Source organism: Ochotona curzoniae, unplaced genomic scaffold, assembly GCF_017591425.1.
Source record: "Ochotona curzoniae isolate NIBS_2020 unplaced genomic scaffold, NIBS_Ocur_1.0 contig_3432, whole genome shotgun sequence".
Taxonomy (NCBI): domain Eukaryota; kingdom Metazoa; phylum Chordata; class Mammalia; order Lagomorpha; family Ochotonidae; genus Ochotona; species Ochotona curzoniae.
This window is the reverse complement of record NW_024465859.1, coordinates 19,118,880-19,142,511: the sequence shown is the minus strand read 5'-3', so window position 1 is coordinate 19,142,511 and position 23,632 is coordinate 19,118,880. Positions and strand designations below refer to the sequence as shown.

Below are 23,632 nucleotides of genomic sequence, written 5' to 3'. Positions count from 1 at the left end.
ATTGCAGAACAGCAAAGAGTTTTATTAAATTTCTAACAGCAACCTGGTATACAGTTGAAAGCTCAATAACAAAATGCTCATTAAGTGAAGCATTTGCAAACACATCTTAAGGTCAAGCTTAGAAAACTGCTGAAGTGATTAATTATACTCCCAGTCCAAGCCTTTGGATTCAAATGGCAGTGTCTATCTGCCTGAACTGACTGGGAACAACTCAAGGCAGACCCTTGGACTCACTCATTCATTTCAGAGCTTAAAGTTGAATAAATTTTGTTGAACTAAGCAGAACGGTGATCAGGGCCACATTAACAGAGCCTGTGGGCCACTGCCCTAGACAGTCTTGTCTGAGAAAACTTGTTCCTTATCCTCTGTTAACTTACCCTGTATGCATCAGAGTCCCTGCCCCAGATCCAGAGAACGGAATGTGCAACAGGAGAGGACTTAACAGAGTCAATGACATCACTCTGATTAGCCTGAACATCGAAATTCACAGACATCATACTGGAGGTTGATGAATCCTCACCAAACTAGAAAATGAAAAGTTCAATTGCAAATGGAAAAGAAATTATGGCCAAGACTTCATTAAAACAAACAAACGAAAATACCCAAAAAATAAAAACCAGTGATTATTCAAAATTAGCAGGAAATCAGAAAGTAGGGCAATAATAAAGCAATCCAACATTTTAACTTTAGGAACAATATGCCAAGAGCATTCTCTCATGGATAGCACACAGTTGGCAACCTGCAACCAACCTCACCACCTGACAATGAGGAAAGTGATGATTTGGACTGTTTGCCTGTGTTTTTTCTTTTTCAGTTTTCAATGATTTATTTTGTTTCAGGTTTAATGATTAACTAGTGTAGAGACTTTGTTCATTATTTTTTTCCCCTGTCTAGACTAAAATAACCTCTACTCCATAAACTGAAAGTGGTATGGTTAGAAATGAGAAATTGAAGAAAGTGTTAAGGGTTTAACTCAGCTATTGCTTAGCGATTATAGCCTAGTGCTCAACTGATTCTGAATAAAAGCTTTGCAAGTGAAAAGAAAAGTATGAAAAGAACACAAGCATATAGAGCTTTCCTCCAAACCAAGAGACCAATGTCTGACACACTCACAAGATACCATAGTTCTAGCACATTTCTGAAAACTGCAGGAAAACATGAGAAAAATGGAATTAATATGACTGATTTGTAGCTCTAGTCTTTTATGAATAGAAATGGATTCCTATATCATATGGTGTTGATAAAATTTTACGAATATAAACTTCTATTTTCACTTATATGAAAGGCAGAGAGACAGAAACAGAAACACAGAGGAGAGGAGAAGAGAGGAGAGAGAGAAGTGTTAATTATTCCATTCCAAACACCCACAGAGCCAGAGCTGCGTCAGGCTGATGCTGGGAGCCAGAACTCCAACTGGTCTCTCACATGGGTGACAGGATCTAAGCCTCTGAAGGATCACCTGCAGCCTCCCAGGATGCATCACCAGGCAGCTGGCTCAGAACAAGGGATCCAGGACACGAACCAATGCACTGCTGGAGGATGTGAACTTATCGGCAGGCAGTGTAGCCGACTGCACCCCCCCACAAGGCTTGTCACTGAACACACAATTTTGGAAGCTGCTCTAGTGCAAGGCAGGCTTCTAAATGGTCTACCTAGATGTTTACAAGGTAACTTCACTTCAGTCTCTTTCACCCCTAAACATATCCCCTTTTCCTTAAAATACTTAGATCTAGCTCTGGAGCGACACTCTAGGAGGGGGTGTGAGTCTGGTCTTTTCTCACTGCTTCTCTCGCAAAGCAAGCACTGCACATGCTGTCAGGAGCTGGGTGATAACACACACGTGAAGCTGTTCATCCACATTACTACTTCCCTCCTACTTGGCTTCTGAAGTTGTTTCTTACTGTGGCGTGGGTTTTTCAGATTACTTCCTAATTGTCCGCTTACACATGCCCTCTTAACCTCTATCTTAACTGCTTATCTCTGCACATTTTTGTATCAGGGACTGAAAGTGTTCTCTAGGATCAGAAATGCTGCTTCAGGTACCATCTCTTTCTTATGCTTCTTGTTATTCTGATTGGTTTGCTTAGTAACTTTATCACCTACTCAACAAGCTCCACACTGTTTGGCATTGTTATACTCATGTACCATTTCTTAGGTGTATGGGCTTGTTTTTGTGTGTCTGTGTCTGTGCAGAGACAAAAAGACTGAAAGCACCCAACCAGCAATAGTGTTTAGTCATTGCTTTCTGTTGATAATGATCATTTTGCTTTTTCAGTTGAGCCAACTTCACTGGACTGATAACTAGAGGAGAGAGACAGCCTGGTGGCTGGGTCTCAGATTTTTAGTTCACTTAAGAAGTTGAGAGGAGAGACCATGAGCCCAGCACAGTAGCCTAGCAGCTAAAGCCCTTGCCTTGAATATGCTGGGATCCCATAGTGCACTGGTTTTAACCCTGGCAGCCCCATTTCCCATCCAGCTCCCTGCTTGTGGCCTGGGAAAGCAATAGAGGACAGCCCAAAGTCTTGGGACCCTGCGCCTGTGTGGGAGACCTAAAAGAAGTTCCTGGCTCCTGGCTTCAGATCGGCTAAGCTCTGGCCACTGCAGTCACTTGGGGAGTCAATCAATAGACAGAAGATCTTCCTCTCTGTCTCCTCTATTCTCTGTATATCTAACTTCGCAATAAAAATAAATAAATCTTAAAAAAAAAAAAAAGAGGACAGACCATGGCTTTGAGTCAAATAGTAATCACAGCCTAATCCCATACCATGGTAAAGAAAAGAATCAAATTTATAAATAAGCATATAGCAAAGCAGGATGATATCAACAGAGGAAATAAATACTCCCAACAAAATCTCTTTATAAACATAACAGATACTCAAATTTCTACATACTTAAAAATGATGGTAAAAACTTATAGGGATCAAATAAGGAAGGAATCAAGGTGTGTGGGGGGATATGATATTACTCTCAGATATGCCAAAGTTTCTAAGAATTAGAAGAGACCAAGAAAATGACCTGAACATAGTCCACATTTTCAAAGATATCTCCACGGTGGTAGCGCACAGGCTGGTCCCACTGGCAATGTAAACTATGCTGCTGGTTAACCAGGCGGCAGATCTGATGGTTGCCTGCAACAATCAATGACAAGAAAGGTTAGCAGCATCAACAGGCTTTTCTTAGTTGAATTCATTTCTTTTCTCTCATAACCTTCAGTGAACCTAGCTGTTACTTACATTGAGACAATTAAATCGTTCAAAAGAAATCAAAGTTTCTACATGAAAAAAAAAATTGCCCCACTAGCCATTACATTCGATGAGTACAAAATTTACTGAACACATAAGAGATATTTCAGAGATTTTGACAGGCCCAGCACAATAGCTCCACTACCGAATCCTCTCCTTGCAAGCGCCAGGATCCCATATGAGCGCCAATTCATGTCCTGACTGCTCCGCTTTAACCCAGCTCCCTGCCTGCGTTCTGGGAAAGCAGCAGAGGATGGTCCAAAGCCTTGGGATCCTGCACCCGTGTGGGAGACCGGGAAGAAGCTCCTGGCTCCTGGCTTTGGATTGGCTCAGCTGTGGTCATTTGCAGAGCGGCTATTTGGAGAGTGAACATCTTCTTTCTCTCTGCCTCTCCTTTTTTGCATAAATCTGATCTGCTTTTACAATAAAAAATAAATTTAACAAAACAAAACAGACTGACCATCTCACTGGAGTTTTCTTTACATACTTTGAAAAGCTGTTTCTAATCTAAGAGACCTCTATTTGCATTTCAGTAGAGTTTCAACAATGGATAATACCAGGGACTTCATACTCTTTGCACTCAAAATAGCAAAGAAAACTTGTTAGGTGGATTCCAAAATGGACTATAAATGCTCAAAACCAAGGTTCAAATGTTATGAAGTTTTCCAGAACAAAATATTATATAAGGGAGAAATCTGTAATTATAAGGGACTCTATGAACATATTCTCTGCTGCCACGCTGTCAGATCTATCTTCTGGGGTTTAACAAGAAACGACATTCTGGATATAACCAACTCCAATGATCTCCTGGCAACCTCAGTTTCTCTAGATCAGTGGTTCTCTTTTGGTTCACACACTCTGAGATTTTAATGACACATATATACACTCTTCCCACCAAAACTGTACAAATGTACAATTCCTCATATCATTTTAAACAAAATTTCAGAACTCTCGGAAACTAGCTCATTGACTCAGGTTAAGAATTCCTGCTCTAGGCCTCGTAATGGCTCAGTGGCTAAATCCTTGCCTTGCATGTGCCAGGACTGCAATGGGCGCCGGTTTGTGTCCTGGCTGTTTCACTTTCCATCCAGCTTCTTGTGGCCTAGGAAAGCGGTCAAGGATGGCCCAAAGCCTTGGGACCCTGTACCTGTGTGGGAGACCCAGAAGGAGCTCCTGGCTTCAGACTGGGTTTGCTCTGGTCATTGTGGCCATTTGGGGCATGACTCACCAGACAGAAGATTTTTCTTTTTGTTTCTCCTTCCCTTTGTAATTCTGCGTTTCCAATAAAAATATATAAATCTTTTTTTTTTTTTTTTTTTAAGAATTCCTGCTCGGTGGGGCTGGAGGTGTAGTGAACCAGGTTATGCCACTGCTAGAATCCCATAAGGGTGTTGGTTAGAGTTACAGTGGAAGATGGCTCAAGTACTTGGGCCCTTGCACTCATGGTAGAGACCATGATGGAGTTTCAGGCTCCTGGTTACAGCCTGTCCACTCCCAGCCATTGTAACTACTGGGGAGTGAACCAGAGGATGAAAGATCAGTCTCTCTAAGCCCCGACCTGTCCCTCTCTGAAACTCAGCCTTTCAAATAAGGCTTTTTAAAATGACTGCTTAAGACAAATCTATGATTTTAGGAACATTTTTTATTATTTGAGACTAAACTTTTTTTTTTTTAAAACACAAGGGCAGGCTGTTTCTATCATGTCTGGCACGCACCTGCTTAGCGTTAGGCTTTCTTCTCCACAAAGCGGTTTTCAGACCAGCAGTGTGAGGAGCACCTGAGAGCTGTTTAGGAAGGCCGACCCTCAGGCTCCAATTCAGACCCACATGTCAGCACTTCGCTTCCCCCAGATCTCCAGGAGGCTCACGTACACACTGACGCTGGGGGAGCACTGCCACAGGACACAAAGGGCAACCTCCAGAGCCCACTCCTAGGATCTACAAGTCTTGCTTTTTATTGCAAATGTGAACTTGCAGAAGCAAAGGAAATCAAACCACCTCTGGAGGCCTTCTGATATACCTCTGCACTGAACCCTGAATTTAAGATCACAGAAGTCCTAAACACAATTTTGTATGACTTAAGGTTACACAGAAGTCACAAAAGTAAAGCATTGCAGAAGTGAAGCTGCTACCTTGTTTTCACTTGGAGTCACTACTTACCTAGTTGTGCCTCTTTTGCCATTTGAGTCTCGTGGATGATATTTCTCAGAATTTGTTCCTCCTGAATCAGTTTGTGCTTTTCCAGGATCTCCTGCTGTCTCAGGTAGTGGTCATGCTGCTTTTGATATTCTTTCAACTCATTTAGTGTTCTCTGCAGGGATCTTAGCATTTTTTAATATCAGGAAAAAGAGCTTTAAAACTATGAATTTTTTAAAAAGTCATTTTAAATGCATAGACTTTTCTTGTCCTAGTAATAATTTTTTAGATATCTCCTTTTTTCTTAACATCCAATCCCAGACTATATGTTTAAGAAAAACAGGGTTAAACAAATGGTATTCTTTTAGTGCAACTTGAGGGGGAAAAACATGAACACGAATTTCTTCCTGTCCTTGTGCACCATCCTGAGAGCAAATGGCACGCTGGGCTTTGCTGGCGCCATTTCCCTTTACCTACCGCACATCCCTCCACAGAACATGTGCTGTTTCCACAGACATGCAAAGCCTTTCTGGAGTCCTGTTCTCCTTCTCACTTTTTCCTTTGATTATGTTTAAAGACAAGGCTAAAACTTAGAGCCCTGTTCTCATCTAACTCATTTCATAAAAATGAGAAAAACCAAAGAAACTTGACGTAGGACTAGTTATCACCTGATTCTAAAAATCTAGTAGTCAGACAGTGTTAACACCTATTACCCAGGTGAGGATAAAGCATTCAGTTTATTTTATCAGCATCTACATTATAGCATGTGCAAATTTTAGGAGTTATCCAGATTGAGTTAACAGGGCGTTAGCTAAATTCTTTGAACATAACGTTGGGAGCTCAGCCAGGGAAAGTTCTCCTCAGGTACAACAAGAACTAACCATAAAGAAGCAAGCTGTCACTTTTTCTTTCTTACTTCATTATGCTTTACTAGGTCGGAAACAGACAAACATGAAAGTTTAATAAGTTCTAAATCTACATTTAATTCTAGAAAACAAAATAGACTCTAGTAGGCCAAGCTGGAGGTTTCATAAAGTTACTTAACTGAACCTATTATTTAAAGGTATATTATTAAGTATATTGCAAGATCAAGCACAACAAAATCCCATTATTCTATAATTAAACACACAAGCCTGATTAAAATGTGAGCCAAATTTATCAATGCCAACTAACATAAGGGCCAATCGCAGGAACCAAAGGCGAGAAACAGCAAGTGATTTTTACTCTGAAAATAATCAAGTGTCTCTCAACCTTCCAACCCTCATCCAGTTTCACAGAAGACATCAATGGTCAAAATCGCAAAGATGTAAAAGACAGCTTTTACCGCAAACATCCTACACATTGTGGAGTCCTTGCATTAAGGAGCTTTCTTTACATAACCCCTGCAGCTTGGTAAACCGTCTGAATTTGTAAAATAACAAAGGGATAGTTTCTTCTTAACTCTAATGATGGAATTAACACTGACACCACCCCTCACAGATACAACACAAGGTTTTAGGGTGCCAGCGCTTCAGAGAGGTTTTTTTTCTTCCAGTTACCTATGCTGAGCCTCCAATTTCTGCTCCAGTTTTTGCTGACATAGGACAGCGTGTTTTCTCTTTATAGCCTGTTCAAACCCAGGTTTGGCCTGCAGAGCATGGTCATAGCAAAGCACCGAGTGATTATACTCCCCAAGCATCTGAAGAGACAAAAACATACAGACAGGGGAAGAAATGTTAGCCATGGTTGACTGCACTGGCCTCAACCCCCTAGCGATTTATGAATCCACGCCTGCACCTCACAGTGAACACTGGACTGACAAAAGCCCCCCTGAAGGCATACAACGGGATGATTTAGCTGGAAGGTTCCGCTACTCTTAAGGGATGCATTCCATGCAAGTTAAAATTTCAATTTAATTATTTTTCTTTGTTGCCAAAGAGGCTATAACAATTATGACACATTTTGTGCTGCATTTTTCTTCCTTCCCCTGATTTCTTCATTTTCATGGTTTAGATCAAAAGAAGGGAGGGAGGAGGATAACATTCTACTAGTGGGGGAAAAAAGTAGCAACTGGCATGGCTCATGAAATAAAAAGTAGTATTTACTGCATATATATTCCCCAAAGTGTAATAGCTGGTGAAGAAGTCACTGTCATCCAGAGCTGCGTGGACCACAACAGCTGCGTCAGCAGAGAAGTGTGCTCTGTGTAGAACGTTTGCCAAGTTGACCAAGGCAATGTCCTTATTGTGCCTAAGAGGAGAAGAGATGTAACGAGATGTTAGGGGACAAGTGTGTGCTCCGTCTACGTGTAACTACCTGACAAGGAAAGATGACAAAATTACTGGGTTTAGGAAAACAACTGTGTATGTTTTTAGGTAGAGAAAAACAACCTTTCTTAATTACTCTTTGTTTAACAGTCCTTCAGTTAGGTGGAAAATCAAGAGGTCTAGGAGAACAATCTTACCTGGAAGAGAAGTGAAGTGCTCGCATGGCACATTCCACTACCTGATAAGGCTCATTCTTTATTCTCCAGTAAAAGGAAGCCATATTATACAGTACCCAAGAGGAAGAATTCTAGAGATTAAACAAATAAAATGATAGTCAAATACAGCAATGTTCAAAATGAGTGTCATTAATACTCTGGCTCTTCGGAAACTCGGGATAAAGAAGACCAAAACTAGTTATGATGACAAAACTCAAGAGACAACAGCAGACGGCCTACATCTGCCCAGGCGCCCCGACAGCAGCTGAGCAAGTGTGATGTGTGATGCTCACGGAGAGCGCACACCTCCAGGCTGTCATCCCAAGGCAGGAACCGAGCCGCAAAGCCCAGGGCAACGACCTGCAGACCTCCATCCCAGGATTCTGGATACTTAGAACTGTCTGACTGACTTAGACCTGCTGGGTGCTCTAAAATGACACTCCTAACATCAATACTATACAAAGTCTGATTCATGTAATATTTGAGTAAAGGTAACAAAGGGTTATACCCTTATTAAAATACACATTTTTGTCATTTTCACATATATGTTTAGAATCTAATTCGTTTCTTCAAGCTGATAAAAATCAGATCTTTAATATGTAGTAATTAAGTGTATTACTGAGTCAAACAGAAGTTCAGATAAACTTGCTTTTTCTGGGGTTCGGACTTTCTGTCTACTAACATTTACTTAATTGCAACTGTATGAAGGCCAATATACTATACTGAACCACGTCCAAAACCCAGTGCAATACAGGGAAATAATCTCAGTATATCGTATGTGCCTTTACTCCTGAATAACAGAATTCCCATAACTATTTTAATTTATAGTTTTACATTATGTTACTTTATTTTCTTCCTTTTCCTAGATGTGTAATGTCAGGATACATTTATGTAATTATTCATCATGTAATAACAAATAAGAGAGGATGGGAGGAAAGGGACCATGCCCTGTGCATGTAAATTCGTATCGAGGGGATAAAAAGCAGATACACTATATATTTAAAAAATAATAAAATACATAAATCATAAGAAAAAAAGTTCTCAATGCAAACAAACTAAAACTCAAATAGAACTTTAAACTTTTGCTAATAAAAAAAGTAAAAAAAAAAAAAACCCATACAGTTTAAGTTAAACTGGAGAAAATACTGGGAATATATGCAGTAGTCACAGCTCACCATCTGTATCTTTAACATATAAAGACTTTATTAAAAATCTAAAGCTCAACGTGAAAAATATTTTTTATGACAGAAAAAAGAGTGAAAGCCATGAGCAGGAATTCACAGATACAAAAAAAAGCATATGAACTGTACAACTTAACAAAAAAAGATAAACGGCTTTCATTTTACAAACTGACTATTAAAGTATTAATAATCTGTATTTGTTGACTCTACTATATGTTAACTTCAAAAATCAACTGTAGAAACACTAAGTTGCCATGGCACTTCCCGGGGGCAATCTGGCACCAGCTATATAAAACACTTTACGACTGATTATTGCTTAATTCACAATTCGAGCCACCTGATGGGCAAAATGAAGTTTTTACTGTAAAGATGTGTCAAAATAAAAATCAAAAAAAAATCTAAAACATTTTTAAGTTATAACTTTTATGTTCTTAGAGATTTTTATAAAGTCTGATTTTATAGCCAATTATTTTATTTTAAGGTAGCTAAATCTACTTAAAATGCCCTTTGTGTTGTAAATTACAATAAGAAACTCAGTTAAAAATCTGATATGAAAACTACAGTAAGTACAACACATATTACAATATAATGGAGATAAGAAGAGGAACATTGGGCCCAGCGCGGTAGCCCAGTGGCTAAAGTCCTTGTCCTGCATGAACCGATTCCATATGGGTGTCAGTTCTAATCCCAGTGGCCCCGCTTCCCTTCCAACAACCTGCTTGTGGCCTGGGAAAACCATTCAGGACTGCCCAAGACCTTGGTTCCCTGCACTTGTATGGGAGACCCAGAAGAAGCTCCTGGCTCTGGATCGGCTCAGCTCTGACCATTATGGCCACTTGGGGAGTGAATCAGCAGATGGAAAAATCTTCTTCTCTGTCTCTCCTCCTCTCGGTGTATCTGACTTTCCCATAATAAATACATGCATACATACATAAATCTTAAAAACAAGAGAAACATTTATATTTATTTTCATTTTTTTAATCAAAGGCTGGGAGACAGAGAAAGAAAATCTTGCATCTGCTGGCTCATTCCCCAAATTCCAGGAGTTGGGAACTCATCCCGCAACTCCTGTGCAGGCCGCCGGGGCCCTGGCACTTGGGCCATTGCTACTTGCTATCTCCCACGATGCGTATGAGCAGATAGCTGGAATCACAAACTGGGCTGGGGCTTAAACCCAGTTATGGGGGGGTGTACCCCAAGAGGAATCCTAACAGCTATGACAAATGCTAAACCCCCTAATACCTAAAGAAAAAAAAACCTTCCATGAAAATTCCCATAAAATCTCCTCCAGATCCGAACTGTTCAAAAGTTGGCTCTTGGGACACTGAACCAGCAGGACACTTTCTTCCCTGTCTGGGCGGTCCTTGTCCCTTCTGACAGGTGTACATCTACAGGAGCAAGACTGGCTTCTCAAACTTCACTCTCGTCCTCAGTGCTTTTTTCCTGTCCCATGGCTTCCGATCATTCCAAGCTACCAACCGTTCTCTACTCTGCACCCAAGCCTCAAGTTCCCTGTAATTCCCAGCTCATACAATTGGCATTTTAAACGAACAAAGGTCAAACAGAGCTCTCTCTACTCCTCACTTACCTAAACCCTGCTCCTCTTTCGAACCACTCAATGCTAAAGTTCAGGAGTTACCCTCCGATTCTTTGCTCTCACTCCCTACCTCTAACACATTGGTTTCTCACTTTGTAAACACATCCTGGAATAGCTCAAGTCCCTTCATTTCCAACTCCTCCAGTGATCACAGCGATCCTTCAACGTCAGTGATTGAGTTCCATCTCTCCTCGGCTCCACTTCTCGCTCTCCTGGGGCAGAACTTTAAGCCTTTATTCTGACTTGCAGAGCCCAGCAATGAGCTGGCTCTTGCCCATTTCCCTAGCTACACTCCTTACCAACTTGCCTCTTCCTCATCTGAATTCATTTACACTAGACGAATCTGATTATAAGCCTCCATTTATGGACTGAAGGTCGTTGTACTTCTAAATTCAAAATACACATGCTCCGGTGAGGAGGGAATAAAGGTGAGTGAATCAGTTACAAGGGTTGGGCCCAAATGGGGTAAGACGGTGGCAGTGGCAGCAGCGGTGGCAGTGAGATCTCTCCTCAATGTATGTCCAGGTAAGGCTAGAAGCAGGCAGCTGTCTATGGACATCAGCAAGGACTAAACCACGAGTGCCTAGGTTTTGGACTCGTCAGACTCTGTAACTTGTCCTAACAATGATGAAACCTGTGCAGGGGGTATGGGAACAGCTGTGACTTTATGGCTGGTGGGTCAGAAGTACAAGTGACCTTGGCCTTACTGGAAATGAGGCCGTTATGTGAGACTGAGTTCATGTCCAGTGTTTGAAGTGAACTGAATTATAGGGTACCTGCCCAGCTGGGGTATGGGAACCTGGAGACCTGGATGGTGTGAGGGGAAAAACACACCTAATGTCAGAAATGTTGTTACAGTAATATTTCGCTAACTACAGCCTGAAGGAGCCAAGATGTGACTTGAGCTCACTGAGACTAGAGGGCTTTCCTTGGCCCAGAGGAGGTTTGTCGAGTCCTTGTGATTTGGTTCTTCCTTGTTAATTCAGACATCAGGTTCAATTTCATCTTTCTAGAGAGGACAGCACCAGATGTGCAATCTAGAACAGCCATCCAGTAACACTGTATTTCCTACAGAAGAGTTACCACTCTCATCTGCTCTCAACCAATCATCCTCTGTAGGATACTGTAAAACCCGGAACAGTGTTCCCTTATCACTTCTCAAGTTCTGGGGATGCAAATGTTCTATATTACCACTGCAAACACAAGATGAAGATGATAACTTAGCTAAAAAAATCATTGTAAAATGTTTTCGAAAGTCAAACTATTTGCTTGCTTTTATCCAAGAATTCCTTTCTCTCAATTTACAGAGCTACATATATGAATAAACTTCATAAAAATGTTTTAATTAGACATTTTATTTAATATCACTATAATTGATGCTGTTTGGAAACTAACCTGCATTTTATGATATTCCTTATGCATACACAAGATCAAAAACCGTTTTCTAAATTCCCACGTTATTCTGAATGATATACTTAAATTCTTGGGTCCTGTTACAGAATTCCCTATTTCATCTTTTTAAAGTAGATGTTCCCTTAAAAGAAAATTATAGCAGGTTTTATTGCTACGGGTGATTTTCCTGGTTCAGAGGACAGTATATTTATGAATTAAGTGCAGGTATATCAAAGACACTAAATCATTAGCTTTACTTCCACATTCAGTACATATAATCTAAGCAATGGGCCCTGCTGCTTTCATTAATTTATACTTTATTTATTTTTCATTAATTAGTTTAAAAAAGAACCTTCCATAATCTCTTCTCGGTAAAGCTGGTTAGTCTGTGTTTCTCTTTAGTACTGGCTAACACGGCTTACCGCAATGCAATCACAGTTTTAAATCAGATTCTAGACAAAACAACTTAGGCAGACATTTTCAAGAGAAAATCCCTTGTGCGGAGAGCGTGCTGGTGTCTGAAGCACCGCTCACTCACCTTCTGTAACCCTTCATGAATGAGGTGACCGATGTCATCTATGCTCCTTCCCAATCGTTTAGATAAATAGGTGAAAACAGGATCGTCCTTAGGTAAGAGAGGTGCAGAAAGATTAACTCTTTCTTGTACACCCTAAAAGAAAGAAAAAAACTACTGAAAAAAAAAAGTAATAAAAGAACAATAATTTGGTGACTTAAAGCACTTTGAAAGCATTTTAAGAAATAGGAGCTGTCTATAACATTGTAAAGCCGTTTAGAAGGAGAGGGGAGGAATCATTTTTATAAGCAAGACATGAGATGGAAGAAAGAAGGAAAGAAATATCAAGCTCTCTACTCACTCGTAAGTGCTGAAAAGCATGTATGCTGTACGGAAGCTCGAGAATCCTGGTGCAGTCAGGCTGCTCGGGGTCCTGAGGGACAGGAGACTCTGTGTCTATATGATCTTCAGGGCTAAAGCCAGGAAGCAAGGAGCAATTACAAACGGACGCATGGTGAGTTTACATTAATAAATCCCCCATATTCTTGCAGCATTTCTACTTCATAGGCAGTATCAGTCAATATTTATATCTTCTCATGAGGCTGTAATGAGAAGTCAATGTTTTGGAAATTCAAACTAAAGGGGGGTGAGTCAAGAATTAAAGAAGAGCACGGTGGTAGTTTGGATTCTGGACTTTCAAAAGACTCACATGAGTGTAGCAAGACACTGGGAAATTCTTTCCAGAAATCCTAAATCAACTTACACTTCCATTAGCAACCTCTCTACATTACTACCTAGTAGTTAAGGGTTCCCCCCCCCCCAATTTGGCAGATGAAAAGTACACAAATGTTTTAATTTGTACTTGTTCAATCATCTTTGAAAAGCATTTTTCCCACAATCAACACACCTGGTTGAAGATTCCTCTTGCAGCTTCCCACTGACATGCGCAGCCCTTTACCTGATGTCTTTGCTCTCCAGCGTGATGTAAGTGCCATCGTACAGGTCCAGGTCCCCCAGGGGCACCTTGGCCTTGATGCAGTCCGGATCTTCTTTGTTATGTCTCTGTTCCAGTCCCGTGTCTCTGTCCTCATTCTCTTCTATGTGAATTTTTTGAGCAACTAATTGCTTCTGTTGAGAAGAAAATGAGAACAAAACGATCTTGTAATATTTCAGGCTAAGCATGAGTGAAATGACAGGAGAATTTTATGAATAATGAAAAAGTCACAGAATCTGCTTGGAAAGAACGGAAAAGATTCTAAAAACAGTCTTAAGGCTCTCCACAGAAGTGTTCACTCACAGAAAGTAACAGAACACAACATTTAGGATATTAGCACTCGGGACCAGACCTGTGGCTGGCAGGCTAGGCTTCTGCTTCTGGCACCGGCTTCCCATATGGGCACCAGTTTGAGTCCCAGTACTCGACTCTGATTCAGCACCCTGCCTATGGTCTGGGAAAGCAGTGTAAAACGGCTCAAGTTCCTGGGTTCCTATACCCTAGGAGAGACCTAAACGAAGCTCCTGGTGCCTAGTTTTGAAACATTGCAGCTCCAAGCCACTGAGGCCATTTGGGTACTGGACCAGCAGACATAGGATCGTTCTTCTCTCTCCCAGTCTCTCCTCTCTGTAAATCTGTCTTTTAAATAAAAACAAATCATAAAAAAAAATATACCAGCACAAAAGTACAATCATAGTAGGATTTCTGTCTACCTGCAAAGTTCATCTACATTAATTTTCCTGGCTCAAAATGGCCTCGCAATTGGAGGGGGTCTAAGATGCTGTGTGGGGTGCCCAGTGTCCCATCTCAGCCTGGAGCACTTCGTTTCAGCTGGTAGCATTCCCTATCCCAGTGGGCACTGTGGGAGTCAGTGTATAACGGCTCAAGTATCTGGGTGCTGAAATCCCAACTGGAGACCTGGGTTGAGTTCCTGGTACTCAGCTTCAGACTGGTCAGCACCCAGATGTAGACATTTGAGGAGTAAACCAACAGACACATTTATTTTTCTTCCAAAGCAACAAAATTTTGGAAACTATTTTTTAGGACCTGGGGTGACAGATCAGTGGCTAAATCCTCACATTGCAAACAATAGGAGCCCACATGGGTGCCGGTTCATGTCCTGGCTGCTTCACTTTCCATCCAGCTCCCTGCTTATGGCCTGGGAAAGAAGTAGAGAATGGTCCAAAGCTTCGGGGTCCTACACCTACATGGGAGATATAGAAGAAGCTCCTGGCTCCTGGCTTCAAATTAGATCAGCTCAGTTCCAACTGTTGCAACCATTTGGGGAGTGAACCAGCAGACAAGATTTTTTTGTCTCTCCTTCTCTCTGTAAACCTGCCTTTCCAATAAAATAAATATTTTTTAAAAAAAAAAAACTATCTTTAAAATGAAAATTGAAAACGTGGAATTGTCCTAATCCATCAGATTGCTTCAGTCCCTCAAGTTAAGGAGCAAGTTGCTACTCCCGCCTGGGTGTTTCGCGTGACTGGGTTACCTGTAAAATACAGAGGGGTAATAAAACCACTCATATTCCTACCACCTGCATCTACCATAGGTTACACTATTCCATACATGGTTCACATTGTTTTTTTCTCTAAAAGGACAAATACAAGAAACTGTGGCTCCTCTTTCCTGGCTTCTAAATTCTTTCTTTTCCAAAAGTCACCACTAACCTTAATCTGTTTGATGAATCACTGTCATGCATGCTTCCATAAAATGCCATTACAACATCTGAATCCCTTAAAACATTACTTCATTATAAACTTAAACATGTATCTAATATGATTATATAGCATTGCTTGACAAGGTTTAAAACTTTACATTAATGGTATACCACATACACCAGTTACAGTGCTCTAATTTTTAAATCTATATTCCTGAGATTCAGCTACATTGGTCAGTATATCTCTAAATCTTTTATATCAACAGCTGTATAAAAATGTATTTATTAGGATTGGTTGTGCGGCACAGTAGGTAAAACTACCTCTTGCAATGCTGGCATCCAATATGGGTACCTGTTCATGTCTTGGCTCCCCTCTTTCATTCCAGCTTCCTGCTAATGGCCTGAGAAAGTGGCAGGTGGTGGCTGAAGTAACTGGGCCCTTACAACCTGCTTGGGAGACCTGGATAAGGCTCCTGACTCCTGATGTCTGGCTTTAGCCTGGACCAGCCCTGGCTATTACAGCCTACTGTGGAGCAGAATGAGAAGAGGGGAGATGTCTCTGTCTCTCCCTCTCTCTGTAATTCTTTCTAGTAGAGATCTTCTGTCTGCTGGTTCACTCCCCAGAGGCTATAAGCAGCTCTGGATGGATGAGGCTAAAGCCAGGAGCTACGAGCCAGGAGCTTCATCAAGATTTTCCAAGCGGGTGCAGGAACCCGAGGACGTGGGCCATCCTCTACTGCTTCCTCAGGGACATTAGTAGGGAACTGAATGGGAAGAATTGCAGCTGGAACTTGAAACAGCATCCATAATGGGATGCCAACAGTGCAGGAAGCAGCTTAATGCTACAACAGCCGCACTGCTAGAACAATATATATTTTTTCAAGAGATTCATTTATGTTCTATTGGAAAGTCAGGGATACAAGAGACAAGGAGAGACGGAGAGGAAGATCTTCTGTCTGCTGACTTACTCCCCAGGTGGCTACAACGACAGAGCTAAGCTGATCTGAAGCCAGGAGTTTCTTCTGGGTCTCCCATGTGGATGCAGGGTCCCACGAACTTGGACCGACCTCTACTGCTTTCCCAGGCTACAAGCAGGGAGCTGGATGGGAAGTGGGGCCACCAGGACACGAACTGGTGTCCATGTGGGATCCTCGTGCATTCAAGGTAAGGACTTTAGCTGCTATGCTACTGTACCAGGCCCCCTACTTTTTTTTTTTTTTCCAGTACTGAAAACGCTTCCTCAACAGTCTGTTAATGGCTGCTTACACAGACGGCTGGAAGTTCTAGCAGAAGCAAAAAGAAAATACAGGGTTATATTTGATGCACATGTTCAGTTTTATTTTGACACTTTTAAGTTGCTTTTTCTAGTGCTTGTAATAATTAAAATTTACCCCAAGAATAATAATCCAGTTCCCACAATCTCATCAACATTTGGTTTTGTCAAACTTTCATTTAGGCCTCTAATGCATGCGATGTGTCACCTGTGGACACGTCTTCCTGCGACAGAATGTATCACTGTGATAGACTGCATTTACTGTTCCTGTTCATCACTGCCCTACTGTCTTTACAAGCTTATACATCACTGTTCTTGGGTAACATGACTTGCTTTTAGCAAACACCATGAGGGAAGTCGGAGGACAGCCTTGTGTGTTTTACGGTGAGTTTATGCTTCCCCAAGCTCTTTCTATTCCCCATCTAAAGCTGTAGATAACAGATGCTGTCAGCCAGCGATCTGGCTTATAGACCCGCCTGTCATGTAACAGAACCCTGACCGAGTCCTGGATGACCATTTAAACAGCCTTCTTATTTTAAGCCGTTAGAAATTTTGAAAATTACTCAAATTTTCAGTTGAATACTCAAGAACACAGATCCCATGATCTGTATCCCCACGCACCGCCCCCTCCTTCCCTTGTCCTGACAGCCTCAGGCCTGGCCTGTGACTTGCTCTGGTGAACGGCACATGAAGACAGAGGATGAATGCCATTTCTGGGAAGAAGTCTTAACCCAGCTGACAGTGCCTGTTCTTCCCTTGTGTCAGAGATTCACACCTAGAATTTGAAACTATTTGTTGCGAATGCAGCAGTCACTTAACAAACTGCAACAAATATAGACCAACTAATGCAATCCCTAATAGAACACAATATATTCTCCTATGTTTGCAAGATATTTTGTTGGGCCCAGCACAGTAGCCTAGTGGCTGAAGTCCTCACCTTATATGCACTGGGCACTGATTCATATCCTGGCTGTTGTATTTCCCTTATAGTTCCATGCTTGTGGCCTGGACAAGCAGTCAAGGATGGCCCAAAGCCTTGGTACCCTACACCTGCATGGGAGACCCAAAAGAAGCTCCTGGCTTCAGATTGGCTCAGCTCCGGCTATTGTCATCACTTGGTAAGTGAACCAGCTGATGGAAGATCTTTCTGGTTCTTATCCTGATGGCCCCGCTTCCCATCCAGCTCCGCTTGTGGCCTTGGGAAGCAGAACAGCATGGCCCAAGGCAATGGGACCCTGTACCCCTGTGAGAGACCCAGAAGAGGCTCCAGGCTCCTAGCTTTGGATTGGCACAGCTCTGGCTGTTGGGGCTATTTGGGGAGTGAATCAACAGATGGGAAGATCTTCCTCTCTGTCCTCCTCCCTGTATATTTGGCTTTGCAGGTAAAGACAAAATAAATCTTAAAAAAAAAAAAAAAAGAAATTTTTGGAAGGCTCAAGTCAAGTCTACTCATCTTTCCCCAGTTGGGTTTTCAAAAATTTGCAGGAATTCGTAAGGAGAATGATTCTGTGAACTCATCCTCTATCGATTATGTGTGTTGCAAGTATGTCCTTTCAGTTTGTAACTTATCTTTTTTATTTTAAGATTTACTTTATGTTTCTATTGGAAAGGCAGATGCACAGATTAGAGACACAGAAAGGTCTTCTGCCCGCCAGTTTGCTTCCCAAGTAGTCGCAATGGCCAGAGCTGAGCTGAACTGAAGCCAGGAGCCAGGAGCCTTCTCTGGGTGTCCCATATGGGTGCAGGGTACCCAGACCTCAGGCAATCTCTACCACCTTCTAAGGCCAGAGGCAGGGAGCTGGATGAGAGACAGAGCAGCCAGGATGGGAATCAGCACCCGAATGCGACCCCGCCGGATGCAAGGCAAGGATTAAGCCAATAGCTTATCGTGCTGGACTCTGAAACTTATCTTCTGATGTTGCTCATGGTGTCATGTGCTGAAGGGAAGTTTTAATTTTTTTCCTGCAGACATTCAAATTTATTTGCAAAAGGACCAGGTGACCAGGGAAAGAAGAGAGAAGGGGAAAGCACCTACCAAGAGAAAGCCAGGAGGCAGGGTACCTCTCAAAAGGAGAGATACCCAAAGCTTTACTTTTAAAGATGATTGATCAATAACCTTTATTACATTTCATCAAAAAATACTAGCGTATCTGGTTATGGCATTTGGGACCAGACCTATTCCAAGTACCATGCAGCATATCTGTGCCTATGACAGCTCCAAATTTAAAAAATAAAAATGGCATCCAACGCAGTAGCCTCACCTTTAGTTCTCACTGTGAATGTGCTGGGATCCCATATGTGCACCAGTTCTAATACTAGTGATCTCGCTTCCCACCCAGCTCCCTGCTTGTGGCCAGGGAAAGCAGTCAAGGACCGCCTAAGGCCTTGGAATTCTGCACCTGTGTGGGAGACCCAGAAAAGCTCCCGGCTCCTGGCTTCAGATCAGCGCAGCACCGGCCATTTAATATCAAACTCCGAAATCACTGGATGCAAGATCTTCTCTGTCTCTCTTCCTCTCTGTATATCTTACTTTCTCATAAAAACAAATAAATCTTTAAAAGCAAAAATTAAAACAAACTGTACTCCTAAACACACACAGTGTCAAAGATTTCAGATGAATGGTTGGGAGCTTGCATAAATACTGCTGTCATCAGCTTTCCCCTGTGTACCACGAGCACAGCAAATATTGTTTCCACCCATTTAATGTCTCCCTGGTTTTATGTTAGGTATGTCTATTATCTGTAATATATACCTGGCTCAAATAAGAAATATAATAAGATGATGTGAGTTTTAATTAGTGAGCTTAATCTGTTCATATTTCTTGTGATTGCTAATTTATTTGGATTTATTTCAGTCACTTTATTGTGTGTTTCACATGTGTCAAGTCTCTATTTTAATCTTTTATTTTGCATTTATACTCTCCATCTGTTATTAACAATTTTTGCATTCCCTCCCCTTCCTGCTGGTTTGTTTTTACTTGCAGTTTTATAAACTATAAAATGGCCTTTCTATAATGTTATTGCTTGTCCTTTAACCACTTGCGCCACCGCGCCGGGCCCTGTTATTGCTTGTCCTTACTATTTTTGGTTAAAATTTTATTAAGTATTTCAATTTTTTCTTTTTTTTTTTAATTTAGTTTTTTTAATTGGGAAGGCAGATTTACAGAGAGAAGCAGAGACAGAAAAGGATCTTCGATCCTCTGGTTCACTCCCCATGTGGCTGCAACGGACAGAGCTGAGCTGATCTGAAGCCAGGAGCTTCTTCCAGGTCTGCCCTGTACATGGTTCCAGGGTTTCAGAACATCCCCTATGGCTTTCCCAGGCCACAGGTAGGGAGCTGGATGGGAAGTGGAACATCTGAGATATGAACCAGCACCCATTTGGGATCCTGGTGAATACAAGGTGAGGATTTAGCCACTAGGCTACTGTGCCTGGCCCTTCCATATTGTTTTTTCAAAAGTATCTAAAATATAATACTAACATACAATTATCACCTGTAAGATATTAAGTATTTAATATCAAACTCTGAAATGCTTCCCTCTTTCCAAAATATTGTGTTTTACTGTATCAGAATTCATGAGGTCCACATACATTCCAATTGGTTATTTTGTTTTTAAAGTTTAATTCATTGGTTGTTCCTCTATTTCCTTTTTAGAAATCATCTTGCAATTTCCTTGTTAAACTGGGCTGTTTGTGCTATACAGCTTGTCACTGCAGGAATTTACTGGCTGTTCCTCCAAGTCCATTTAAATGCTGCCCTGTCCTATATGTTTTCTGAGCATTGACTGTAGGATGTGATGTAACGAGTTTTCTATATATCATGCACTCCGATGGTCTAATGGAAGACTATAGGCCCCTTCTCAGAAGGACCTGCAGAATGACAAAGGGAGCCAATTATATTGAAAAACATCATATTGTTGCTTGATTAATTTGTTTGTGGGAAAAAAAGGGGGAAATATTTTAACATTTTCTTTTGAAAAAAAAATAATGACTGACTTTTTGTGCTTTAGCTTTTTTTTTTTTAAAGATTTATTTTTATTATTTTTTTATTGGAAAGGCGGATATACTGAGAGGAGAAACAGAGAGGAAGATCTTCCGTCCGATGATTCACTCCCCAAGTGAGCACAACGGCCCAATCTATGCCGATCCGAAGCCAGGAGCCTCTCCGGGTCTCCCACGCGGGTGCAGGGTCCCAAAGCTTTGGGCCGTCCTCGACTGCTTTCCCGGGCCACAAGCAGGGAGCTGGAAGGGAAGCGGGGCTGCCAGGATTAGAACCGGCGCCCATATGGGATCCCAGGCGTGCTAGGTGAGGACCTTACCCACTGCGCCACAGCGCCGGGCCCTGTGCTTTCGCTTTTAAACTTTCAATAATATAATTAACCCCGTCAGGATAGTAAGGGGTATTTCCTAACACTTCTTATGTAAATTCAAATTTTAGGTTATTCTTTAGAGATAAAGAGGTCATTTACAAAGTTATTCCCAATATGGAAAAACACTGTCCATGCCTTTTTTTGGTTGCCAGTAAGTTTTCAACAGTTTTGCTGACAGTAATTTATTCAATTACTATTTTCTTGAACATGAAAAAATAATCTAACAAGCTTTACCTAATCACTAAATATGCCCTTGCCCTATTACATAGTGTTAATTTTAACTAGTAAATTTTACCTAATATTCTTTCAAAATACAATAAATTCATATTTTTCACTTTTAATGTTTTAAATCCCAATTATATATGTTATGAAATTCTCCAACTATATTTTTCTTCTTGCAGAAGTCTATCTTTAACTTTTGCAAGTGATAGTCTGGGTTTAGTAAAACTGTCTTAAAAGGTCACAAAACATCTCTACTTTTCAGTGTGTTTTTCCTGAAATGATCACAATTTTTAAAAAGATTTATTTATTTTTATTGCAAGTCAGATATACAGAGAGCAAGAGAGACAGAGAGGAAGATCTTCCATCAGCTGATTCACTCCCCATGCAGCCGCAATAGCTGGAGTTAAGCTAATCTGAAGCCAGGAGCCAGGCGCTTCTGGGTTTCCCACGTGGGTGCAGGGTCCCAAGGCTTTGGGCCGTCCAGGACTGCTTTCCCAGGCCACAAGCAGAGAGCTGGATGGGAAGCGGGGCTGCCGGGATTAGAACTGGTGCCCATATGAGATCAAGGCAAGAACTTTAGTCTTGAATGGCATTTTAAAAGAATGTAAATTTCAGTTTGATTTTCTCTTAGAACTTTGAGGCTACCCTCCATTGTCTTGAGCCATCTAAGCAGCCCTCCTGTTGTCATTACTTGGTACTAAAAGTTTATCTAGTCTATCTGTCAAAGACTTAACACATTTAGGACCACCTTTGAGTCAACAGTTGAAGAACAAACTCTCTACTTCCTCTCCATACTTGGATGTCTAAAGGGTATCTCAGATTTAACAGGACAGTCAAGCTCCTTTCCAGTGCTGCCTGCGCCTTTTCTCAGTCTTCATTACCACAGCTAGTATTAACTTCATCCGTGCTGGAGTATTCATTGGCCACTTGTCTCTGCACCTCCTTCCAATAACTCCAAGACTACCCCCTGTCTCTTTTGTGGATGTTTCTAAGTTGGATTCCATTCTACAGTCCAGAGTCAGATAGTAACACTTTTGTAGTTTTGGGTCCAGCATAATGGTTCAATTGGCTAAATCCTCACTTCGCAAATGCCAGGATCCCATATGGGCACAAGTTCATGCCCTGACTGTTGCACTTCCAGCCTGGAAAGCAGTGGAAGAAGACCCAAAAAGCCTGAGGATCTGTACCCATGTAAGAGACCCGGAAGAAGCTCCTGGAGCCTGGCTTTGGGTCAGCTTCAGCACTGGCTGTTGCGGCCAACTGGTGAGTCGGATGGAGGATTTTTCTGTCTCTTTTTCTCTCTGTAAAATATGATATGCTTTTCCAATAAGTCTTTAATTTTTCTTTGCAGTTTTAACATTCTTATCCACCCCAGAGTAATAGTCTACGCTGATGTAATACTTAGGAAATATAAGTGGCAATGATGGCAATGTTGGGTGATTCAGTTCCTTTCATTATGTGTAATATTTTGGCCAGAGTCCATGGCTCTAACTTTGTCTGTACTCAGTTAAGCCTGGATCTGCTCCCTCTTCCTGAATGAAAATGTCAGGCTCCTTAACCTCACAGGGCAGAACAATTAGATATCACTGATAGCTCCTGCCCTTGGAGATATCAGATCTTCAGCCATGTTCCCAATCTATTATTTTGCCATTTCCTGTTCATAAAGATTCTAAGATTGCCTTAACCTGGCTATGTTTTATTCCATTGTATCATATTTGTATTTCATTGCTGTATACGAGAAGTGGAAGAAGTAAATCAAAAATAAACACCTATGCTACCTTAACCAAAAATTGGATATATCAATTTTTTATTTGCATCTCCACTGATTAAATTACAGTCATTTCCAACTGCATGTCCTCCAATTTAAAGTTCCTCTCTACATATCAGTATCCTAACACAGAGATGCCGTAAACATACATAATGTATCTATGTATCTGTAAAGCAAGACTATTTTCTGGAACATGACATCTTCCTGAATACTGTTTAAATAAAAAGCAGATCATCCCCAGCTGTAGGCAATAAACTAGGCTGCCTTCCACCTAGGTAAGTGTTAACACTGCTAGGAAAAGAGCAGCCAACAGCTGGCAGCCACTCTGGGCCCGGTTAATGTTAACTCTGTGTTAGCTATACCAGTGTGCCAGCATAGCTGCCTATTTTATGATAAAGATGATGATGAGGACGATGACGATGACCAGTGAAGATATGCAGGGAAGGCAGAAGATGGCAAGTCTGAACAGGCAGCTCCAGCCCACAGCTTGCTGTGTGGCCACGCTGTGGGGTGTGGGCTGCGGGCTGCATATTGCCTGGAGAAGGGGCTCTGGGGACATGTTGGAGCAGGACCTTGTGAGGACATGTTTGATAGGGGAGGAGTTCTGGGCACTTCCACGGATCAGGCACTAGCAGGTAGGTGAGAGAACTGAGATAAGGTGGTTTATAGGAGGGAACTGGAGGGCATCCCTGGGTCAGGCCAAGGTACTTGCACATGTGGGATTCCTGGGCTGCACAAAATACAGCATTTCCTGCTACCCACCAGCACATGCAAAACATGAAGCTAGTGAGTAAGCCTGGCTGAGTGAGGCCACAATGTCA

At 41.6% G+C, this 23,632-nt stretch overlaps 1 protein-coding gene across 6 annotated transcripts in view; it reads right to left on the bottom strand.

The window, feature by feature from the left end:
• Positions 1-23,632, bottom strand: part of TTC17 (tetratricopeptide repeat domain 17) — a 128,991-nt gene that overhangs the window by 67,517 nt on the left and 37,842 nt on the right. For 4 of the 6 annotated variants that reach the window (XM_040980130.1, XM_040980131.1, XM_040980132.1 and 1 more), the window contains 9 exons: positions 13,481-13,650; positions 12,884-12,995; positions 12,547-12,678; positions 7,821-7,930; positions 7,462-7,606; positions 6,916-7,055; positions 5,402-5,562; positions 3,016-3,128; positions 378-524 (listed from right to left, as the gene is read on the bottom strand). In XM_040980130.1, the coding sequence (XP_040836064.1) occupies positions 378-524; positions 3,016-3,128; positions 5,402-5,562; positions 6,916-7,055; positions 7,462-7,606; positions 7,821-7,930; positions 12,547-12,678; positions 12,884-12,995; positions 13,481-13,650 (1,230 nt within the window). The remainder of the gene's footprint in view (positions 1-377; positions 525-3,015; positions 3,129-5,401; positions 5,563-6,915; positions 7,056-7,461; positions 7,607-7,820; positions 7,931-12,546; positions 12,679-12,883; positions 12,996-13,480; positions 13,651-23,632) is intronic. The other 2 variants (XM_040980133.1, XM_040980134.1) reach the window with 2 other exon arrangements.